The sequence below is a fragment of the Daucus carota genome, chromosome 1, assembly GCF_001625215.2.
Source record: "Daucus carota subsp. sativus chromosome 1, DH1 v3.0, whole genome shotgun sequence".
NCBI classification, from domain to species: domain Eukaryota; kingdom Viridiplantae; phylum Streptophyta; class Magnoliopsida; order Apiales; family Apiaceae; genus Daucus; species Daucus carota.
The window spans coordinates 29,915,934-29,938,846 of record NC_030381.2 but is presented as its reverse complement, the minus strand read 5'-3'; the positions used below and the strand labels follow the sequence as shown (position 1 = coordinate 29,938,846).

General features: G+C 34.8%; 1 protein-coding gene across 1 annotated transcript; it reads right to left on the bottom strand.

Moving 5' to 3' along the window:
- Nucleotides 1-19,901: 19,901 nt before the first annotated feature.
- Nucleotides 19,902-20,598, bottom strand: LOC108213390 (uncharacterized). The gene is made up of 2 exons (XM_017385183.1): nucleotides 20,129-20,598; nucleotides 19,902-20,039 (listed from the first exon to the last, which is right to left on the bottom strand). The coding sequence occupies exons 1-2, from the start codon at nucleotides 20,574-20,576 to the stop codon at nucleotides 20,023-20,025; spliced, it is 465 nt and encodes a 154-aa protein (XP_017240672.1). The 5' UTR covers nucleotides 20,577-20,598; the 3' UTR covers nucleotides 19,902-20,022.
- Between the last annotated feature and the right edge of the window lie 2,315 nt (nucleotides 20,599-22,913).

The window sequence follows — 22,913 nt, the reverse complement described above, 5'->3', positions numbered from 1 at the left end:
TCAGAAACCGCTAAGTAAACAAACAAAGTCTCTCCAACCTCAGGTTTTGATAAGAGTGGTGGCTCCGCCATGTATTTCTTAAGGTTCTCAAAGGCTTCTTGGCTTTCTTCTGTCCAAACAAAATCCTTTATATTCTTCAAGGCTTTGAAGAATGGTAGACATTTGTCCCCTGACTTCGAGATAAACCGTCCAAGGGCCGCAATCCTTCCAGTTAGTCTTTGAACATCCCTTATGCTCTTGGGTGGTTCCATATCGAGGATAGCTTTGATCTTGTCAGGGTTGGCTTCGATTCCTCTCTTGGAAACCATGAGACCCAAGAACTTTCCCGAGCCTACTCCAAATGCACACTTGGCTGGATTTAACATCATCTTATGGGTTCTCAGAACTTCAAATGCTTCTTCAAGGTGTTTAAGATGATCAGCTTTGTCTAAGCTTTTCACCAACATATCATCTACGTAGACTTCCATAGTCTTCCCTATAAGATGTTTGAAAATCTTATTCACTAATCGTTGATAAGTGGCTCCAGCGTTCTTGAGACCAAAAGCCATTACTAAATAACAGAAGACTCCAAAATCGGTGATAAACGATACTTTTGGGATATCTTCCTTGTGCATCCTAATTTGATTGTATCCACTGAATCCGTCCATGAAACTTAAGAGTTCATGTCCAGCAGTCGCGTCAATGAGCATATCGATCCTTGGGAGAGGATAACAATCCTTGGGACATGCATCATTCAAATCCATGAAGTCCACACACATTCTCCACTTCCCGTTCGCTTTCTTGACCATAACCGGGTTAGCTAGCCATTCCGGGAACTGGATTTCTTCAATGAATCCGGCATCTAACAACTTGTCAACCTCCTGTTTAATGGCCTCTCGCCTTTCAGGGGCAAAATTTCTTTTCTTTTGCTTAACGGCCTTCCTTTGAGGATCTATATTTAACTTGTGCGTTATCAAGGCCGGATCAATTCCTGGCATATCAGCAGCCGTCCAAGCAAAGACATCACAATTGTTTCTAAGGAACTTAGTGAGACCTCCTTTCAAATCTTCCGGGAGAGACGCCCCTATGTAGGTCACCTTCTCAGGTTCTTCTGGATACAAGCTTATTGGGACTAAGTCCTCAGCCGGTTTTCCCCTTTGCTCTTCTTTCTCACGGACGTCCATGTCTTCAATGGGAAGGACTTGCCCCCCGATTCCTCCGTGCCTCAAGGCTGCAACATAACAACTTCGCGCCATCTTTTGATCCCCCCTTCTCTAAGCCTACTCCATTTCGAGTGGGGAACTTGATCTTCAGATGGTAAGTCGAGGCTATAGCTTTGAAAGCATGCAGGCCTGTTCTCCCTATGATCGCGTTGTAAGTTGACGATGCCTTGATTACCAAAAAGTTCAACATCTGAGTGGCCTGTCGAGGCTCTTCTCCTATTGTAACTGGGAGTTGAATGATTCCCTCAATATTGGATTCCACGCCATTGAATCCATAGATTGGCATGTTTGACGAAGTCAGTTCTGAATCTACATATCCCATTTTCTCAAAAGCGTCATAGAATAGGATGTCCACCGAAGCTCCATTGTCAATCAGGACTCTTTTAACTGGAGAATTCCCAATGATTGGAGTTATGACCAACGGGTCATCATGGGGAAACTTCACACCCTTAAGATCTGAATCGTCGAACGCGATAGAGGCTTCAACTCTCGCCCTTTTGGGGGCTTCACCGACAATAGTCATGACTTCCCGAGCATACGCTTTTCTTGAGTTACTTGAAGTGCCAGCAGCAGTTGGTCCTCCAAAGATCATGTTTATCACGGGGCCACGAGGCTGAGTTCGACGATCACGGTCATTATCTTCCCTTTGCCTATTTCCCTGATTCTTGTCTCCATCCCTGGTGTACCGGGACAATTTTCCTTTCCTGATCAAGAACTCGATCTCATCCTTTAGTTGACGACAATCGTCAGTTTTGTGTCCCACATCCTTGTGAAATTCGCAAATACAAATCCTTGTTTCTCTTTTCCGGATCGGTTCGTAGAGGCTTCGGCCATCGAACTTCTCTATCTTTTTCAATCTCCAACAGGATCTGACTTCTAGGGGCATTAAGCCTTTTATATTCAGCGAACCTTGGTCCGTTCTTCTTCTTGGCAGACGTGTCTTCGTTCTTCTCCGTTCGAGGTTGTTTCGCATCACGATCGTAGTTATCATCGTTTCCCCTCTTCTTTGGATTGGAATTGGACACTTGATAAGTTTGAGCCTTCTTAAGGCTTTCTTCTGCCTTGATATATTTCCCGGCCCTTTCCTGTAATTCACTCATAGTTTCTGGGGCTCGCTTGGCTAATGACCTACGAAAATTGTCATCGGTAGTTCCTTGCTGTAGAGCGATCATGGCTACTTTCTGGTCCAAATCCGGGACTTTTAGTGCCTTCTTTGTGAACCGGTTCATGTAATCTCTAAGTGCTTCGTTCCTGCCTTGATGAAGGTTCATTAGTGAAGCCGAGCTCTTCTCGTGGGTCTTACTCCCTATAAATTGGCCAATGAACGCTTTGCTAAGATCAGCAAACGAGGCTATTGAATTCGGAGGAAGCCTGCTATACCAATGTTGAGCCATTCCACTTAAAGTTTGAGGGAACGCACGACACTTGATGGCCTCGGTTACTGGCTGTAATAGGAGTGCATTCATGAAAGTTCGCACATGATTAGCGGGATCACCCATTCCATCATAAGGTTTGATCGTTGGCAACTTGAATTTTCTAGAAATCCTAGCAGCCATGATTTCTTCTGTGAAAGGTGGGATTGGATTGTTGGGATCACCAGGTGGTAAAAGATGTATCAAATCTGGTCCGGCCCTCCTAGGGTTTGGCCTTTCAAGGTTTGGCTCGAAACTTCTTCGATCCCTTATCCTTGGGGGAGATGGAGTACGTTCGAGACGGGAGCGCTCTCGCTCTCTTCTTCGTTCCCCTCGCTGGATGTAGTCGCGCTCACGCCTTTCCTGGTATTGTTGGGCTTCCTCTTGCCTGGCCATATCCTCGGCTAACTGTGCAATCCGCTCCTGGTGTAGGCGAATTCTCTCCAAGAAGCTTCGTCTTCCTTCCTGATAGGTTTCCGAGTTCCATGCTCGGTTGTTTCCCGAGCTTCCTCCTGGACCTCCTCCAGTCATAGTCCCACGGGGGTTCGAGCCAATTCGGCCCTCAGTTTCTCTATAGCGTCGCGGTGGGCGATCTTCATCATCCGATTCATCGGAGGATTCGCTGGCGGTTAGCCCTTCTATATACCTTTCTCCAGTACGATAGCGCCCTGTTCCATCATGCTCGTGAGTGAACTCCCATCCTTGAGAAAACTGAGGACGAGTGGTAACTACGGTGGAGTACGTGGGCTGAGCCGTGCCTACAATAGTGGATGGGATGAACGTACGAGGTACGGCGGTGGTCGCTGGTTGAGATGTAACAGGAGGGTTCGTCGCTTCAGTGGTGGCAGCAGTCACGTTTGTCATCGGCGGTGATTGAGTGGAGGCATCGGTGTGCCCAGTAGCGGCAGCGGTGGTGGTAGTGTCGTCTTCATCTTGATTCCTTCGTGTTCTTGCCATGGTTATTGTTCTATTTCCCACAGACGGCGCCAAATGTTGTGGATCAAAAACGAGCGGGCGTGATTCGTGCCTTTTGGATTGCTCTCGAAAGGGGAACTGATCGGTCCTTACGAGATGCCTACGTACCTTTACCGGAGTAAAGGATCAAATCCAAAAAACGTAGTTATAATTGTGAGGGGTAGAACCCTTTATATAGGCCTTCGTAGTCATTAAGATAGACTAGAAGTAGGAGTTGTAGATGAGATCAAAGTTGGTTTGATCATCACCTTCTAAGAGTTGGACCTTATCTAGGATAGGTGAAATCCACTTGCTGGGCTTGGATTTTGTTCTCCATGGTCTTGTGACTCCATGGGCCTCTTTTAGACAGGTAGAGTCCATAATTAAAGCCTTTAAGCTGATCCATTAATTATCCTTAATATTAATTACGAAATTAATATTTTATTAGGGTTTCAGACTCTAATTTTCCGACCAAACTAGGTTTAATTAATGCGCAATTAATGCTGTCTTTAGGGTTTATTTCGAACTCATATCAGTATCAAAAATGTAAACCGAATAAAGCTAAAAGATAGTACTGAAATATATTTAAAAAAAAATTATAAACGGTAAGAATGATAATATAGAATACTCAATACTATTTTTTAAGTTTCGAATATATTCAAAAAAAGTTTCTACGAAATAGATAAGTCAATGAAAGCCAACATTAAAAACTAAAGAGAAAACCTTAAAGTAATTTTAAAAAGTATATATATATATATATATATATATATATATATATATATATATATATATATATATATATATATATATATATATATTGTTTTATTTTGAATTTTAGATGTAAAATATAGCATACATTTTTAGTTTATTCATATTTGATTATATTCTCAAATTTTGTGTTATATTATTATATCATTATAAATATATGAATACATTAAATTACGTGATTTAAAAAATTCTAATATATTATTTAAATAATCTATATATAATATAGAATAATTAAATATTACGATACCGTTGCGAAGCGCGGTTTATAAACTAGTACTCTTATATAAAAGAGAAGCGAGACGCGTTTAGGTGGCGCCTCTCAGAGAGCTCCGTTATATTTTTCTAATTTTCTCGAATTTTTGAATTATAAATTTCAAAAATTAAAATTATTTTTTTTAGTTTGATATATTGGCAGAAAGTTTCAAAATTACTTTTTCTGATTTCGAAATTATTGGAAGGAAGTTTCAGTTAGTTTCGAATATATTAAATCAAAATTTCAAAACCAACTTTTTCGATTTCGAAATTATTGGAAGGAAGTTTCAATTAGTTACGAATATATTGAAAAAAAAGTATAAAAATTACCTTTTCCAATTTTGAAATTATTAGAAGAAAGTTTAATTAGTTTCGTATATATTGAAAGAAAGTTTTAAAACTACTTTTTTTGTTTCGAAATTATTGGAAGGAAGTTTCTAATTGTCTAGTATTTTATGATGGAAAGTTTCCAAATGGTAAGGAATTTATCGTATATAAGTTTCAAATCGAGAAAAAATTAATATTAAAATATATTTTTTGGTGGAAAAACTTTAAAAAAATATTTTATTTAAATTGTAAATAATATCAATATGATATTATATGGATCTCGCCTAATTTTCTAATTTATTTTTAATTTTTGAATTTTAAATATCAAATATAAAAACTGTCTTTTACTAAGGTGGCGCCTCTCAGAGAGCTCCGTTATATTTTTCTGAAAAATTTGAATTATAAATGTCAAAAATTAAAATTACCCTTTTTAGTTTGATATATTTGGAGAAAATTTTAAAAATTACTTTTTCTGATTTCGAAATTATTGGAAGGAAGTTTTAGTTAGTTTCGAATATATTGCATGAAAGTTTCAAAACCAACTTTTTCGATTTCAAAATTATTGGAAAGAAGTTTAATTTAGTTATGAATATATCGAAAGAAATTTTATAAATTACCTTTTTCAATTTTGAAATTATTTGAAGAAAGTTTTAATTAGTTTCGAATATATTGAAAGAAAGTTTTAAAACTATTTTTTTGTTTCGAAATTATTGGAAGGAAGTTTATAATTGTCAAGTATTTTATGATAGAAAGTTTTCAAATTGTAGGAGATTTATCGTATATAAGTTTCAAATCGAAAAAATAATTAATATTAAAATATATTTTTTGTTGGAAAAATTGTAAAAAAAAATATTTAATTTAAATTGTAAATAATATCAATATGATAGTAAATGGCTCTCGCCTATTTTTCTAATTTGTTTTAAATTTTTAAATTTTAAATATCAAATATAAAAACTTTATTTTATTATTTTAAATTTGTTGGAAAGAATTTAATAACTTATTAGAAAAAATCACAATTATCATTTCAATTTCGAACTTATAAAACCCAATGTTGTAAATAGTAGTAAAGACAATGTTGTAGCATATTTAATGAAATAAAGTCTCCAAATGGTAGGAATTACAAGATAGAAAATTCAAACTACTTTTATAACTTCATGTTTGAAAGGATATCTTCGATATTGATTTATTTTGGTATTTATAAATAAAAGTAAAATTTAAATCACCTAGTAATCCTCCCTATAGGACATTAACTTATATGATTATCCTTAAGTGGAAAGTTAATTCTAGCAAGTCATTTGAAAAATCATTTTATATATATTCCTTCGTTTCAAAAATGACTTATTTCTAAAGAAATATATTTCGTGCAATAGCATGCTGAGGAATATCGCAAATTCCATGATTACCTCTCTCTTACTATTGCTACATCAATAAAAGCATGAATAACCAAAGTGAATTATCAGTATTTGATATTCTTTAAAAGGTTCATGCAACATTGTCAAAATGCGTATTCAAAGTGATTTATTCTCGGTCAATCAATTTCTTATTTTTCGGAATAAATTATCTTTAATATTTCAAAATTAAATCTTTCCTTCCAAAATCACTTTTCTATCCAAAAGAAAGATTTACTCTATCAAAACATTAATATTTGGATGCTCAAATATTAATAGTGGTTTTTATGGAATTATTGTATATTTTCTCCATGGTCTCTCAAATTACTTATTTTTCGGAGAAAAATATTTTAATACTTAGAATGCACTTCAAAATTCTCAAAATCATGATTTATCATGAATCCTATTATTCTAAGTATTTTGGTATCAAAAATTAGTCTAGGGTCTGCTCGTTTTGACCAAATACTAATTTTCTCGGTTTATGTCAATTTCCTTATTTATCGAAGGAAATTAATTTAAATGCTCAAATATATTTCCTTGCACTCCAAATCTTTTTATATTTGAGGAAATATATTTGTAGTATTTATTCAAGTCATATCTCTAGCCAAATGTTCTTTACAAATCGTCAAAAGAATTTCCGTATTTTATTCAAACCCGAAAGTCAGTTTTCTTCGTTTTAAATCCAAATAAAATACTTCCACTTGCTAGAATGACTTGAAACTTTGGGGAAATCATTTTTATAATGATATGCATGTGTGGTAAAAGTTTTGGAATTTTTCGAGAACTTTTGTCGGGGTGTGTTTTCGGTAGGTTAACCCAAGACTTTGACTGAGTGTTTGACCTAGTTAGATTTGGCCAAAAATTTGGCCAAGAATGAGCAAAGCATGCTCAGCAACAATATAATATCGATGCATGACTAACCTTGATTTGAAATAAAACTATCATTGCTGAAAGAATTAGCAATAATTCAACTTATCAAAAGAATTTACTACTGCAAAGGAAAAGCAATAATTCATCAACAATTTATAAGGATGTTCATAAATCATCTCATAAATCTTTTCTCAAATCCTTTTTCACAAATCTCTTTTCGAGTATAATTGGAATAGTTTTTAACATTGTGCTATAGCCGATGATCAGTCGCGAGATAGTACCGGATCACGCAAAAGAGCATGTCACCAAATATAAGGAATTCTAGGCACACATTGGCCTAATAAGCTGGACCGGTGCACGGCCTCTTACGCATACATTCTAATAATAAAATAATTTGGTTTCGACAGAAATCAAAACCCAATTCAAATCCATACTACTATAATAAAATCAACCACTAGAAAGTGGTTTGTCGAAATCAATCACCAGAAAGTGATTGTCATTTGTAAACCTTTTCTCGACAATGTTTTGAAGATTTTTAATCACAAAGTTGTTCAGACAAAAGAATTCTGAAACACAATTGATAATATTCAGATAAACAATTACGAAGGAGATATCAAGTAACAGACAAAATTTAATAATGCTACTCGACAAAGTAGAGATAGGTAATTTAAGTGTATAATTGATTCTGAAGAATGAAACAATTATTGGTAAAATAAGATAAAGTATGTGTGTTTAGAAAATTCAGAAGTCACAATAGAATAATGGTAGAAATATTTGTTTCTGGTTAATAGTGTGAGAATGGTTACTGTTTAGTCAAAGTCAAAGTCAAAGTCAAAGTATATGTCGAACAAGCCTGTTGGTATGAACAATTGTTTCTGGTTGATAGTTCGAGAATAAATAATGACTTGCGAAAAATAAAGATTGTGGATAGGCTATTTAAATGGTACACAAGTTGTAACAGAAATTTATACTATTCAGGATAATCGCAGAATAATTTGCAATAATCGTAAAGTTGGAATAGGAACACTTGCATTCAATTAAAAGAGAGGAATAGAATTACTTGCCTCTGAACAGAAATTCTCAACTCACAAACAAACAATCTACTGGTCTACTCGCTTTTCAGCTAAAACACTTGCTTCTATAAGAAAACAATAATTCAATTGATGAATCCAAATCGTCGTCTAAATCAATAAATCAAAATCGAATTCTAATTCTACCCTTCGTGGTACAATAATATTTACAAGTATTATGTACACATACTATTCATAATTTATTCACGTAATCATGTTGTCACGTATCACGAGATTGACATGCTTTATTATTATAAAATAATTATAGCCTGTAATTCAAGAATCTCCGTCCAAATTTTAATCAGAATCTGAATTATAAACTAAATTCGATTCTCAATTTAAATCCAACTCTCGATAATAAAATAAAATTTTGGACAGCATTTCCCTTGAATTAAAGCAATCCCAAAATCAACAATCCAACAATTTATAATCCCAACAATCAATAATCTCAATAATCGTATTTAAAATATTAATCCAAATAAACATGCGATACAATAATTCTGACTAGCTCAACAATTCACAAATTAATTGATAAGCAACAATAATTCCCGAAAATTAAATTTTAATAATCACGACAAGATTGTAGTAATTGAATCCGGAATTCAATAGATTTTTGAAACTATACAACAATCTCCGGAATTGAAATAAAATTATACAATCGTCGCAATTTTCTAAATAATTAAATCTCGGGAATCCAACCTGCACAAATTTCAATACAATATTATCGGCAATAATATTATAAATTGCACTAAAATATAAACATTCCAAAAATATATATATTAATTTCATAATTATTAGTATTATTATTATTATCGTTAATTAAAACAATAATAATAATAATAATAATAATAATAATAATAATAATAATAATAATAATAATAATGAAATTAATATTAAATTTTGATTTTCTCCGAAATATCTTCCCGGGCTCCCCGGGTCACCACCACCGCCAGCCTCGGTCAGCGCTCGCCGGAAAATTCTCCGGCAGCCTCCTACCCAGCTCTCTCTCTCTCTCTCTCTCTCCCTCCTCGCCCGGCCACAAAACAAGCGGCGTTGCCGCCTAATCTGTTGCACCCAGCCGCCACCGGGGCCTCCTTATTCCTCCCTTTCACTGCTCGATCACAGCCGCCACCGCTGCTAACATCGGCCCAACGCGGTGCTGTGAATCGAGCCGCCGTTCAACCACCAATGGCCGGCCACACACAATCAGCCACATCTAATAGCTCCATATATTCGCCGGCTCCCTTAACCCGCCGTTCGCCGGCGATATCCGCCTCCACCGACCACCATCTCAACCTCCGGGCCCACCAACAGCCACACAAATCCCGATTTCAAACCCCAATCAACAACCGATTCAAACCATAAGCAATCACAGATAATAATTATACAATCGAATGTGTATAAACGAGGGGATGGATGTTTACGGAGAGAGAAAAAAGATAAGGAAAGAGAGAGTATACCCACAATAATTGAACCGCCTCTGAAATCTTATCTGATGTTTCTGATTTTTATTCTTAATAAAAAGCTATTTATACTGCTAGAAATCACATCCCCTATTTATTAAAAAGCTCGTAAAATAAGGTTTGGGGGCCCAAAAATATCTCCCAAAAATAAAATAAAAATTACCACAATTCCCTAAAATCCCGAATGTGTAAAATACGTAAAAAGTTTTATTTTTAAATCATTTGAAATTTTTTATATTTAATTGCCCATAATTAATTTTTAAATTGCAAATAATTAAAATAATTATTCGCGAGACTTTTAAATATTTTCAAATTAGTAAAAATAATAAAATATCAAAATTGAAATATTTCGGTAGTTTTCATTTGAATAAAATATTGGTGCAATTAAATACAGATTTTGATTATGAAAACTAAAAACAGTTTGATTTAAATGGAGACGATAAAATGAATCTAAATTCTAATCTATCCGCTCGGACAGAAATTAAACAATAAAAATTCACATCTCAACATGCTCGACAATTGAATCATATAATTCTAATTTTATCAAATCTTGAATCATTTAATTCCATATAATCATTCAGGTGCTATTATAATTCACGTAATCAATTAATCAGTTAAAATCACATTTATGCAGAATAAACTCGAAAGTAGTCGAAACAAATACTATATCCAGAAATATTATTATTCACATATTTCTATAATTCACAAAATTTCCGATTGTTACACCCATGATCATGTTTGAGGGATACCAAAATTAAATTATCAAAAGATCATACTTGTGAGGCTTGTGAAATTGGCAAGCAAATAAGAGCATCTCACAAAGCTAAAATTTTTGGTATCTACCTCTAGACCTCTCGAGCTATTACATATGGACTTAATTGGTCCTGTGCCCGTACAAAGTCTCGGAAGATGTTCTTATACTTTGGTTATTGTTGATGATTTCTCACGATATACGTGGACGGAATTTCTCAAAGCGAAAAGTGATGCTTTTGAGTCTTTCTCGTTGTTATGCAAAAAGATTAAAAATCAACAAAACAATACCATTGTCTATATAAGAACGGATCATGGTAAAGATTTTGAAAATTCTAACTTCACTCAATTTTGTAAAGAAAATGGATTTACTCATAATTTTTCCGCTCCATATACACCTCAATCTAATGGAGTTGTTGAAAGGAAAACTAGAACATTAAAAGAAATGGCAAACACGATGCTAAATGAGTATCGTCGTCCTAAATACTTTTGGGCCGAAGCAATGTCAACGGCTTGCCATATACTAAATAGAATTTTACTACGAACAATTACTCAAAAGACTCCATATGAGCTTTATTATGGTAAAACTCCTAAACTTAGTTATTTTAGAGTTTTTGGATGCAAATGCTACATTCTAAACTCTAAAGATTACCTTACGAAATTTGATCCTAAATCAAATGAAGGTATATTTCTCGGTTATTCCACGAATAGTAAAGCATACCGAGTATTCAATCCCAAAACTCTTGTGGTGGAAGAATCTATGAATGTTGTTTTTGATGAAACAAAACCACCCTCGAAATATATTGATCTTGTTGATAAAGAAGATGAACAACAAGATGGGATTGAAGATATTATTCGACAATTGAAAAATATGGAAGTTGGGATTTCCCCTCCAAATAATCCATTAGAATTGTTAGAAACGGAAGATGAACTTCCTAAAGAAGTTCCTACTATAAGGAGTCACCCTTTAGATAATGTATTGGGGGACTTAAGTAGAGGTGTTCAAACGCGGTCACAAGTTCAAAACGTTGTGAACCATCTTAGTTTTCTATCACAAATAGAACCTAAGACCGCGAAAGATGCCTTACTTGACGAGGATTGGATATCTGCTATGCAAGATGAATTAAACCAATTCACTCGAAGTAAAGTTTGGGAACTCGTTCCAAAACCCGAAAATACATCCATCATTGGAACAAAATGGGTTTTTAAAAATAAATTAGATGATAATGGAACGGTTGTCCGAAACAAAGCAAGATTAGTTGCTCAAGGATATATACAACTGGAAGGAAGAGACTTCGATGAAACCTATGCTCCTGTGGCACGAATTGAATTAATTCGAATGCTATTAGCATTTGCTTGTCATAAAGGTTTCAAAGTATATCAAATGGATGTTAAATCCGCCTTTTTAAACGAGATTCTCGAAGAAGAAGTATATGTAAAACAACCTCCCGGTTTTGAAGATTCTATATATCCGAAGCATGTATACAAATTACATAAAGCTCTATACGGATTAAAACAAGCTCCTAGAGCTTGGTATGAAAGGTTAAGCAAGTTCCTATTAGAAAATAAATTCAAGATGGTAACTACGGATAAAACCTTATTTACGAGACAAGAAAAAGATGATATATTACTTGTCCAAATATATGTGGATGATATCATTTTTGGATCAACAAATGATAATCTCTGCAAAGAATTCTCTGAACATATGAGTAAAGAATTTGAAATGAGTATAATGGGATAATTAAATTTCTTTTTGGGTTTGCAAATTAAGCAATCCAATGAGGGCATTCATATTTCACAATCAAAGGATTGCAAAGAAATGCTCAAGAAATTTGAAATGGAAAATGTTAAACCCATTTCTACTCCCATGCTACTTCGGATAAATTAACGGAAGATCCTAAAAGATTTCCCGTTGACACTAAGAAATATCAAGGAATGATCGGAAGCTTATTATATATTACCGCTAGCCGACCCGATATTCAATATAGTGTTTGCAAATGTGCAAGATTCCAAGTGGCCCCTAAGGAATCTCAGTTATCCGCTGTAAAAAGGATATTAAGATATTTAAAGGGCACTGTTGATCTTGGCCTTTGGTATCCCAAAGGTGTACCATTTAATCTAGTATGCTTTTCTGATTCGGATTATGCCGGACATTTAGTCGACAGAAAAAGCACTAGTGGTACGTGTCAATTTCTCGGAGGATGCCTAGTTTCTTGGTTTTCTAAGAAACAAAATTCGGTATCTATCTCCATGACAGAGCTGAATATATAGCTGCCGCAAAATGTTGTGCTCAAATTTTATGGATGAAACAAACATTGGCAGACTATAATATTAAATTTGATGTCATATCAATAATATGTGATAATACGAGTGCTATTGATCTAAGTAAAAATCCCGTATTGCACTCGAGATCCAAACACATAGATATTCGACATCATTTTCTACGTGATCATGTCAATAAAGGCGACATTAAAATGACTCATATTGAAACAACGTCAAATATCGTAGACATTTTCACTAAGCCGTTATGTTCCAAAAGATTCACTAAACTCCGATTGGATTTAGGAATGTTGGAACCGGCTAAATAATTTTTGGCTATATATATAAATAGATTCTAAGAATACTTATCATATTTTTGATATCTCACATACAAGGAATATTATCAGTTTGAATTTTAAATATACTTTAAAAAGTTCAGATTTATCAATAAAGAAATTTATTGATCGGACTTTTTCTAAGTCAAGGTTTAGAAATTCAAACACATTGATAATAATACTTTGTGTGAATAAATATGTTTGATTTATCAAATATGTTTTTGAGATAATGATTATATGAAATTTATTCTCAAGAATATGCCAAAAATAATTATTATTTATCAATATTATATTTTGTCCAATAAAATCTATAAAAGATATTATTTATATTTATGGACAAAATTATGAGAGAATATTATAAATTCTATGAAAAATTATTTTGGAATTATCATAAGTGCAATTATTGCCCAAATAAATTATTTTAATTATTTATTTGAATTTTGAACAAATTATTGCACATATTCCAATATTATATATATTATTATATTTCATATATATATATATATTCTAAATATCCAAAATAATCCAATATTGACTTTAAAATTATTTTTCGGAATATTGGATAATTTATTTTGATTTACAAAATTATTTTACAAATTACAAAAATACTTATGTAATTAAAAGTATTTTCAAAACAGTTTTTACATATAAAATTATTTGTTTTCGGGTCAAACCCGTGGTCAAACCCGACCCAGATCTAACCCTAGCATCTCTGCCGTCTGTTTTATCCAGTTTTTAATTACAGTCGTTAGTTGAAATCATATATAAACATCTTATATTATTATTATAATTCACTTTCTCTCAGCTGCTCTCTCTCTCGTCCCTTCTTCTCTCGTCTCTCTTGAACCTTCTCTGCAAAACCCTAGCTTTTTTCGATCGTTTTTCGTTGTTTTCTCACCGGAAATTGCTAGTTTTTCTTCTTAAATGAAACACTCAGTGATTTTCTCTTCAGTTTTGAGCAAAATCGCGAATGCATGTCGGGTTTGGTATACAAAAATCTGATTTCGGTCCTAAATCTCAACATTCAAATTAATGGGTGTTGAAGATAGACTTGAAATCGACATTTAAACATCTATTTCGATGTAATACACTTAGTTCTAGAGTTACTTTCAAAAAGTCCTAATTTGAGTTCTTGATTTTCAAAACCCTAGCTCAAGAACTGTGAGTATTCGGTCGATTTGATGGTGTTCTAACGATTCTATGCAGTTGCGAGGCAATTTGATTCAAATCTTCACTCGCATCGAACTAGGGTTCGAGACGTCGGTTCGATTTTAGTGGTTTAATCGTTCGATTTATTACATATAGTCTCCGATTTATATATTATGGTAAGACTCGAGAGTTTTGAGGCCTTGAGCACAGGTATTTCGAAGCCCTAATTCTTATTCTTCGTATTTTTGAAACCCTGACATCTCTTGTCGAGTATTTTTGCAGGTACAAAGATGAAGACGAAGTGAAAAAGGAGAGAAGAGAGGAAAGCGTTCTGTAATATTCCATTGTGTATATGTATCAGCAGTTGAGGTAAGTCCCAAGAGATTTTACTACCTTGGGCTAGGTAACTTCTAAACTGTCTGTATTTGAGTCGAAATATTTGTGGAGGATGGGTTTGATACTGATGGAGTTTGATTTGGAATTGTTGGATATTGGATGGTTGGTGTTAGATTTTCTCTGTGATTACTTGATTAAGTCAGTTGGAGATTGGATGAATTAAGTTGATTTATTTGAGTTCGTATTTTGACTTAAATAATGTGTGGATTTTTGTTGTGATTCTTGATTCGAACTGTGTTTTATTGATTGAATTATTGGGATATATATATATATGTTCGAATTGGTTGATTCTTGTAGATTGTGTCTTAGTGAATAATTATGCAGAACTCAACTTGACTTTTGCTTTGTTAAATTAAAATAATAATCTGCCACTTATCTGACTTACCATGTGATATTGCTTGATGATGTGTCTGTTGGGTTTCGAGGTAAAAACGCAGCGAAAATAATCGAAAAAATTAAAAAAAAACCGAAACCCTAACCCTAGGATCCGTGTATAATACATGGCTGATTATGGAGAAACGAAATCTAACCTTTTAAAAACTTGATCGAATATGAAAATAGAGGTCCTTTTATGCAATCACCACGCAGTCCTTGATCCAAGATCCGCGTCTCTAATCAGTCCACACGAACGCTTGATTGTCCAACAATCACTGGAGCCGGTACTAGCCGATAATCAAGCCCTCAAATCTCTCTCTCTCTCTCTCTCTCTCTCTCTCTCTCTCTCTCTCTCTCTCTCTCTCTCTCTCTCTCTCTAGCCTCTCTTGATATAGAGCTGCTAGGTTTTTTGCTAAAAACAATTTTTAACACCTAACCCTAAAGTTATACATCATAATGTATATATAGGGGAGAGATTTGGGCTTAAAACCCTAAATCGGTTTTGGGCTTCTTCAAACCCAAGCTGATTTTGGTTTTTAATATTAAATTCGAAATTCTATTTATTTAATTAAGACCATCTCAATTAAACAATTTATTTCAAATTTAATCATTTAATTTAAATTCAAAATTTAAATTAAATCTCCTTTTTAAACGATCTATATGTGTAACCCTTTAGGTTATTCTTACGTTGGCAATAATTTTAATATCCAATAATAAAATTATAAACAATGAGTGACATCTAGTAATACATCATTGCTACCCAAGTAATAATAATAATTGGTGATCCAATTAAACCTTTTTATTTGTGAATAATGTACAATGTAATATAATCCCTTTAACCTTATATCATAGATCAAACTCGAGGCATGCATTGTGTCATCCTCTTAAAACGTTTAATCCAAATTTCCTTGATCAATGAGTAGACTATTAAACAAATCAATATTTGAGCACGGCCATGCATATTATAGTCTCACTCAATCAAGGGGCCAATAATATCACTCCTAACAAAAGGAGGGTTAAATCCTCTATCTATCATTCATATTTCTCATACGATTCATAACATGCCCAATGTCCACCTTTATAATCACCCGGTTAAAGGTAACTTTGAGTGTAATCAAAGTATATTAATTCTCGTATAGAAATATAATGATTTCAAGTCAGGGGATCATTACATCATTATCACAGTGAGGATTTCTTATGACACTTATAAACATGTAAAATCTCACAATGGGTCTTTCCAGTGCCATGCATTGAGACATGCACCTATGTTCTTGACTTTAGTATCACAATACCAATGACCAATGAGATGTGGTCATCTGTCAACAAACATACTAGTCTTTGTGTATTATTATTGTCCTTTGAATAATAATACTTGACTAGGGAATTTTAGGAATAAGATACTATTTATATAATCTCATTTTTAAGTCACATACTTAAAGATATATAACATGTATCAAAATTCCAAGGACATTAATTATGCTATCCTTATTTTACACAATAAATAAAGACACAATTAATATTTATTCAAAAAATCAATAGAACATAATCCATAATTGTTTTCAGTAAACATAATAGTATTGTCTCTAGGGAGTAAAGTTCTATGGAGTCCTTATTTTGTCGGAGTCTTGGAGTCCTTTTGCAGAATATATTTTTATATCATTATTTTGCATGATTTCGATGGATAAAAAAAATATTATGCATCTTTATTAATCATTTTTAATAATAAAAAATGTCATTATCCGTCTATTTTTATAATTATTCGTATATATAATAAAGGTTTAGGATAATTTATTTTGCATGCAGAACATTTTGTTTTGCTTGCATAATCATTTGTTATTCTTGCAGAAAAATATGTTCTTCTTCTACATGACATGAAACTCATACATTACATGAAGAATGATATTTACAGAATATTATATTATTGATGATAGAAATCATGCAAAATAATGATATAAAACTATATCCTGTAAAAGGACTCCAAGACTCCGACAAAACAAGGACTCCATAGAACTTTACTCTGTCTCTAGGACACAAATACTAACAATCTCCCACTTGTACTAGAGCCAATCTCTGATGTATCTAATACCCATAGAACTAGTATGACCTTCATGCTTCTGCTGCGATAAAGCTTTGGTCAGTGGATCTGCAATGTTATCATTTGTATGCACTTTACATATATGTATATCCCCTCGATTATTAATCTCTCGGAGAAGGTGATAACGTCTGAGTATATGCTTGGATCGGGAATGAGATCTTGGTTCCTTAGCCTGCGAAATGGCTCCGTTATTGTCACATTACAAATCTATTGGATCTGTGACCGAAGGAACCACACCAAGTCCTGCAAGAAAATTCCGAACCCAAACAGCCTCCTTGGCTGCTTCACAAGCAGCTATATACTCAACCTCTATTGTAGAATCGGCAATCGTCTCTTGTTTTGAACTTTTCCAACTTATAGCACCTCCATTTAGACAAAACACAAACCCAGACTGAGATATCGAATCATCCTTGTCTGTCTGGAAACTAGCATCAGTGTAACCTTTTACAACTAGTTTTTCTTCTCCTCCATATACCAAGAATTGATCTTTAGTCCTCTTCAGGTACTTAAGAATATTCTTGACTGCTGTCCAGTGACCTTCACCTGGATTAACTGGTATCTACTCGTAATGCTCAAAGCATACGAGACATCAGGGCGAGTACATATCATTGCATACATTATAGAACCAATTACCGAGGCATATGGAACCTTACTCATACGGTCCTTATCATCCAATGATTTAGGATTGTTTTCTTTCGAGATCGATATCCCATGAGACATTGGGACGTATCCCCTTTTTTGCCTCTTGCATCCCAAATCGATGCAATACCTTATCAATGTATGTACTCTGACTTAGGCCGATCAATCGTCTTGATCTATCTCTATAGATTCTTATCCCTAATATATAGGTTGCATCGCCTAAGTCTTTCATCGAGAAACTATTTCCCAACCAAGTCTTAACAGCCTGTAGAGAAGATATGTCATTCCCCATCAATAATATGTCATCCACATATAATACTAGGAATGCCACATGGCTCCCACTAACCTTCTTGTAAACACAAGGTTCATCTTCATTTTGAATAAAGCCAAACTCTTTGACTGTTTCATCAAAACGAATATTCCACCTCCTTGAGGCTTGCTTTAATCCGTATATAGATCGATGCAACTTACAGACCATTTTAAGAAATCTCGGATCGACAAAACCTTCAGGTTGTGTCATATACACATCCTTTTCTAGACTTCCATTCAAGAAAGCGGTTTTGACATCCATTTGCCAAATTTCATAGTCATAGTAAGCAGATATTGCAAGCAAAATCCTGATGGATTTGACCATAGCAACTGGTGAGAAAGTTTCATCATAGTCAATACCATGAATTTGTTTGAAACCTTTCGCTACTAGTCGTGCCTTATAGGTCTGGACATTTCCATCCATGTCGGTTTTCTTCTTAAAAACCCATTTACACCCTATGGGTTTAACTCCCTCGGGTAAATCAACCAAAGTCCATACTTGGTTTTCATACATGGATTCCATCTCAGATTTCATGGCTTCCAGCCATCTCTCAGAATCTGGATTGTTCATAGCGTCTTGGTAGGTGATAGGCTCATCTTGATCCACAAGCATCACATCACCATCTTGAGTCAAGAGAAATCCATAATATCTCTCGGGCTCATAGCGAATCCTATTAGACCTACGAAAAACTTGTGTTTCTTGAGCAGTATTGTTTTCTTGTACATTCTGCTCAGGTTCCTGCTCTGGTTCAATGCTATCTTGTGGTTCTCGAACTTCATCGAGGTCTATTATCCTCCCACTAGTTTTCTTAGAAAGCATCTCCCTTTCAAGGAATACAGCGGTTCGAGCAACAAACACTTTGTTCTCAGTAGGATTATAGAAAGAATAACCCCTTGTTTCAATCGGGTATCCCATAAAATTACATTTATCTGATTTAGGTCCTAGCTTGTCAGAAGTTAGACGTTTCACAAACGCCTCACATCCCCAAATTTTCATAAATGACATGCTATGACGTTTTTCAGTCCATATCTCATACGGAGTCTTCTGAACCGTTTTAGTAGGAACTCGGTTAAGTGTATAAGCAGCCGTCTCTAGGGCATAACCCCAGAAACTAATTGGAAGATCTGCATGACTCATCACTGATCGCACCATGTCCAACAAGGTACGATTCCTCCTCTCAGAAACACCATTCCATTGTGGTGTTCCGGGAGGAGGGAGTTGTGATACAATACCACACTCTTTTAAGAAACTTTTAAATTCATGGCTTAAGTATTCACCTCCACGATCAGATCGTAGAGCCTTAATACTTCCAGTAGTTTGTTTCTCTACTTCAACTTTGTATTCTTTGAACTTTTCAAAAGAGTCGGATTTGTTCTTCATAAGATACACATATCCATATCTACTAAAATCATCAATAAATGTTATGAAGTAGTAAAAACCACCTCTTGCCATCGCACGCATTGGACCACACACATCACTATGTATAAGTTCCAATCGTTTGGTGGCCCTTTCACCAGTTCCAGTAAAAGGAGCTTTAGTCATTTTGCCAATGAGACAAGGTTCACATTCTTCGTATGATTCAAAATCAAACTTATCCAAGTATCCATCTTTATGTAACTTGGAAATGCGTTTCTCATTAATATGACCTAAACGACAATGCCAGAGGTATGTTTGATTTGAGTCACTAGATTTAATACGTTTGTTGTTTACATTATAGACAGGATTATCAAGATCAAGAACATATAAACCATTAAATAAACGTGCAACCCCATAGGTAACATTATTCAAACCAAAGGAACAACTACTGTTCTGAATAGTAAAATAAAACCCTTTCTTGTCCAAACAAGAAACAGAAATAATGTTTCTGCAAATCGCAGGCACGTAAAAACAGTTCTCAAGTTCTAAAATAAGCCCAGTGGGCAATGATAAATAATAAGTCCCTACAGCCAAAGCAGCAACCTTTGCTCCATTGCCAACTCGTAGGTCGACCTCTCCTTTAGCCAAGGTCCTACTCCTTTGTAGTTCCTGCACATTTATACAAATGTGAGAACCACATCCAGTATCTAATACCCATGATGTAGAAGTAGACAAATTGACCTCTATAACATAAATACCTGAATCAGAAGCTGCAGCAGCCTTCTTCTTCTTCAGATCCTCCAAATAAGCATGACAGTTCCTCTTCCAATGACCTGGTTTACCACAGAAGTGACAATCACCCTTTGCAATAGCACCCTTAAGCTTCAAAGCCTGTTTGGGATTAGCCTTTGGCTTGGGAGCAGAAGTAGATCCAATCTTCTTCTTTCCCTTCCATTTGCCTTTCCCTTTAGCCTTGCCTTTATTGCCCACCATCATTATGGAGGCAGGCTCAGCCTTTTTCATGTTGGCTTCAGCAGTTCGTAACATAGCCAACAATTCAGTGGGTGTTTTGTCTATCTCATTCATATTGTAGTTCATGACAAAATGAGCATAGTTGTTGTTCAAAGATTGCAAGATTAAATCAATCTGAGCTTCCGCACCAATCGGGAAACCCAAAGTATCTAAATACTCGAGATAACCTATCATCTTTAGAACATGTGGTTGAACAGGTTCACGCTCTCCCTGTTTGCAAGCATACAGTGCTTTGCTCGTGTCGAACCTTTCTTGACGAGCTTGTCCCTCAAACATTCTTTGAAGGTGTTCAATCATTTCATAAGCATCCATATGCTCATGTTGTTTTTGAAGCTCAGCACTCATGGTTGCTAGCATGAGACATGCAACATCATTCGCATCATCAATATGCTTCTGATAAGCATTTTGCTGAGCACGAGTTGCATTCTCAGCAGGAGCAGAAATTTCAATGACATGAAGCTTTCGCTCCTGCCTGAGGACAATCCTCAAATTCCTAAACCAATCAAGGAAGTTGGTTCCTGTCAGCTTGTCCTTCTCAAGGACTGATCGCACAGAGAAGTTATTTGTGTTGTTTGCCATTAGATATCTACAATGTTAAAATGCATAAAATTAGTTAGTCTGTAGATATTTAATTATGTTCAAGTGATTGTCATATACATTCATAATATATATCTCCCACTATTTTTTTTCAAATCAATAGCCCTAACTATCAATTCGGAAAGCATTTCTCTAAATCTTTCTAGTGAGCCAAGATCCATATTTCATCCATGTTTTAAGTTAGCGTAGGCTAATACTCCCAAAACATGACTATTTAGGTAGACAACATTTGTCAATTATATCAAATATAACTCTTGGATAGTTTTGGTGGAACAACCTTTTGTACACATTTATCCAATAAATCTCACCAAACTGTATGCCTCTAAATCCACAATCCTATTGTGATGATTTAGTTAAGTTAGACCCAATGATTCAGTACAATAAGTACATATACTTATCACGTGTTCCCATGATTGATGAGAGCACTTTGCGTTGGCAAACCTACTCTTTCTCAATCTAGATCTTGACGAGTATTAATCATTGGAAGGCATCTGAATAACTTAATATTTTTAATTTAGGGATTTAGTTAAAACGACCATGATCCCATCATAAAGAGATTCTCAATTTTTCCTTGAATTAATTATTTCAAATCAATATTCTTTGATTGGTTGAAAACCCGATCAGAGGTGTTGACACACCGGCTGTACTTAAAAACCCCAAATCTGACGGAATCTTCCTCTCATTAAATATCGAAAATCCATAAAAAAATTCCATGTTTCATAAACACAAGAATCTCATGATCGTTGTTTAAAATTTTAAAATCTTGAATCGTTACAGATTTTATCTTGTTTAAACAAGCATGACATGGGTGTCGTATCTAATACATACATCTTAATCTAATTAAGCATGCATCTATATAACTACGCATACATAGTATCATCTCATACATCATATATGTAAAGTGCAGTAGTAGTAAATGTGCTTGGTTATGGCCTTTATCCTATATGATCCTTTCAAGCTAATGAAAGGATCAAGGTCAATCTATGGTGAAAAACAGAACAAATCTTCATTCTCCTTGGTTGCTCCTCCTCATGGATGGTCCTCCAATCTTCAAGTACATTACATTGAATAATGGAATACAACCTATACTAATATACTTACATAATAAAACTCGAGTTACATTCGAGATCAAATAATTACAAGAATGAAGAAAACGACATGCAAGCCGTATTTACAAAACCAAAACCATAAACAACAAACCATTACTCTAAGGGTCATAAGGCCATAACCAGCACCATGCTCAAGTAAACAAATAAGAGCAAAAAAAATATAAACAGCGGGGGTCCGGGGGCGGCAGCCCCTGGGAAGGGTCCGGGGCGGCAGCCCCGGGCGGGGTCCGGGGGTGGCAGCCCCGGGCTGGGGTCGAGCTGCCAGGTCAGCTCGAAAATTTTTGATTCCAGAAGACTAGTGCTATTCAAAAATCATCAATTTCGGAATAATAGATCATATCTTTTAGTCTCTGTCACCACTGCATCATATACAGTTTATAAGCATGTATCATATACAATCGAATCACATCCCAGTTTACTGATCACATCAAAACATGATCAGTCCAACAGTTTATATCACCATATAAACCAGACTACATGAATAAGATACAAATCGCATACTGTCATCAAATCATAATATTAAGCATAACAGAATCATGTATCAGCGATATAACATAAACTGATCAACATATCTCTTAAGCATATGAAGACAGATTCATAAAACATGCATACATGCATCGAATACAGTAAACACGTAACCAAATCAGCCCCTTGTACACGTAGCTCTGATACCATTGTTGGGTTTCGAGGTAAAAACGCAGCGAAAATAATCGAAAAAATTAAAAAAAAATGAAACCCTAACCCTAGGATCCGTGTACAATACATGGCTGATTATGGAGAAACGAAATCTAACCTTTTAAAAGCT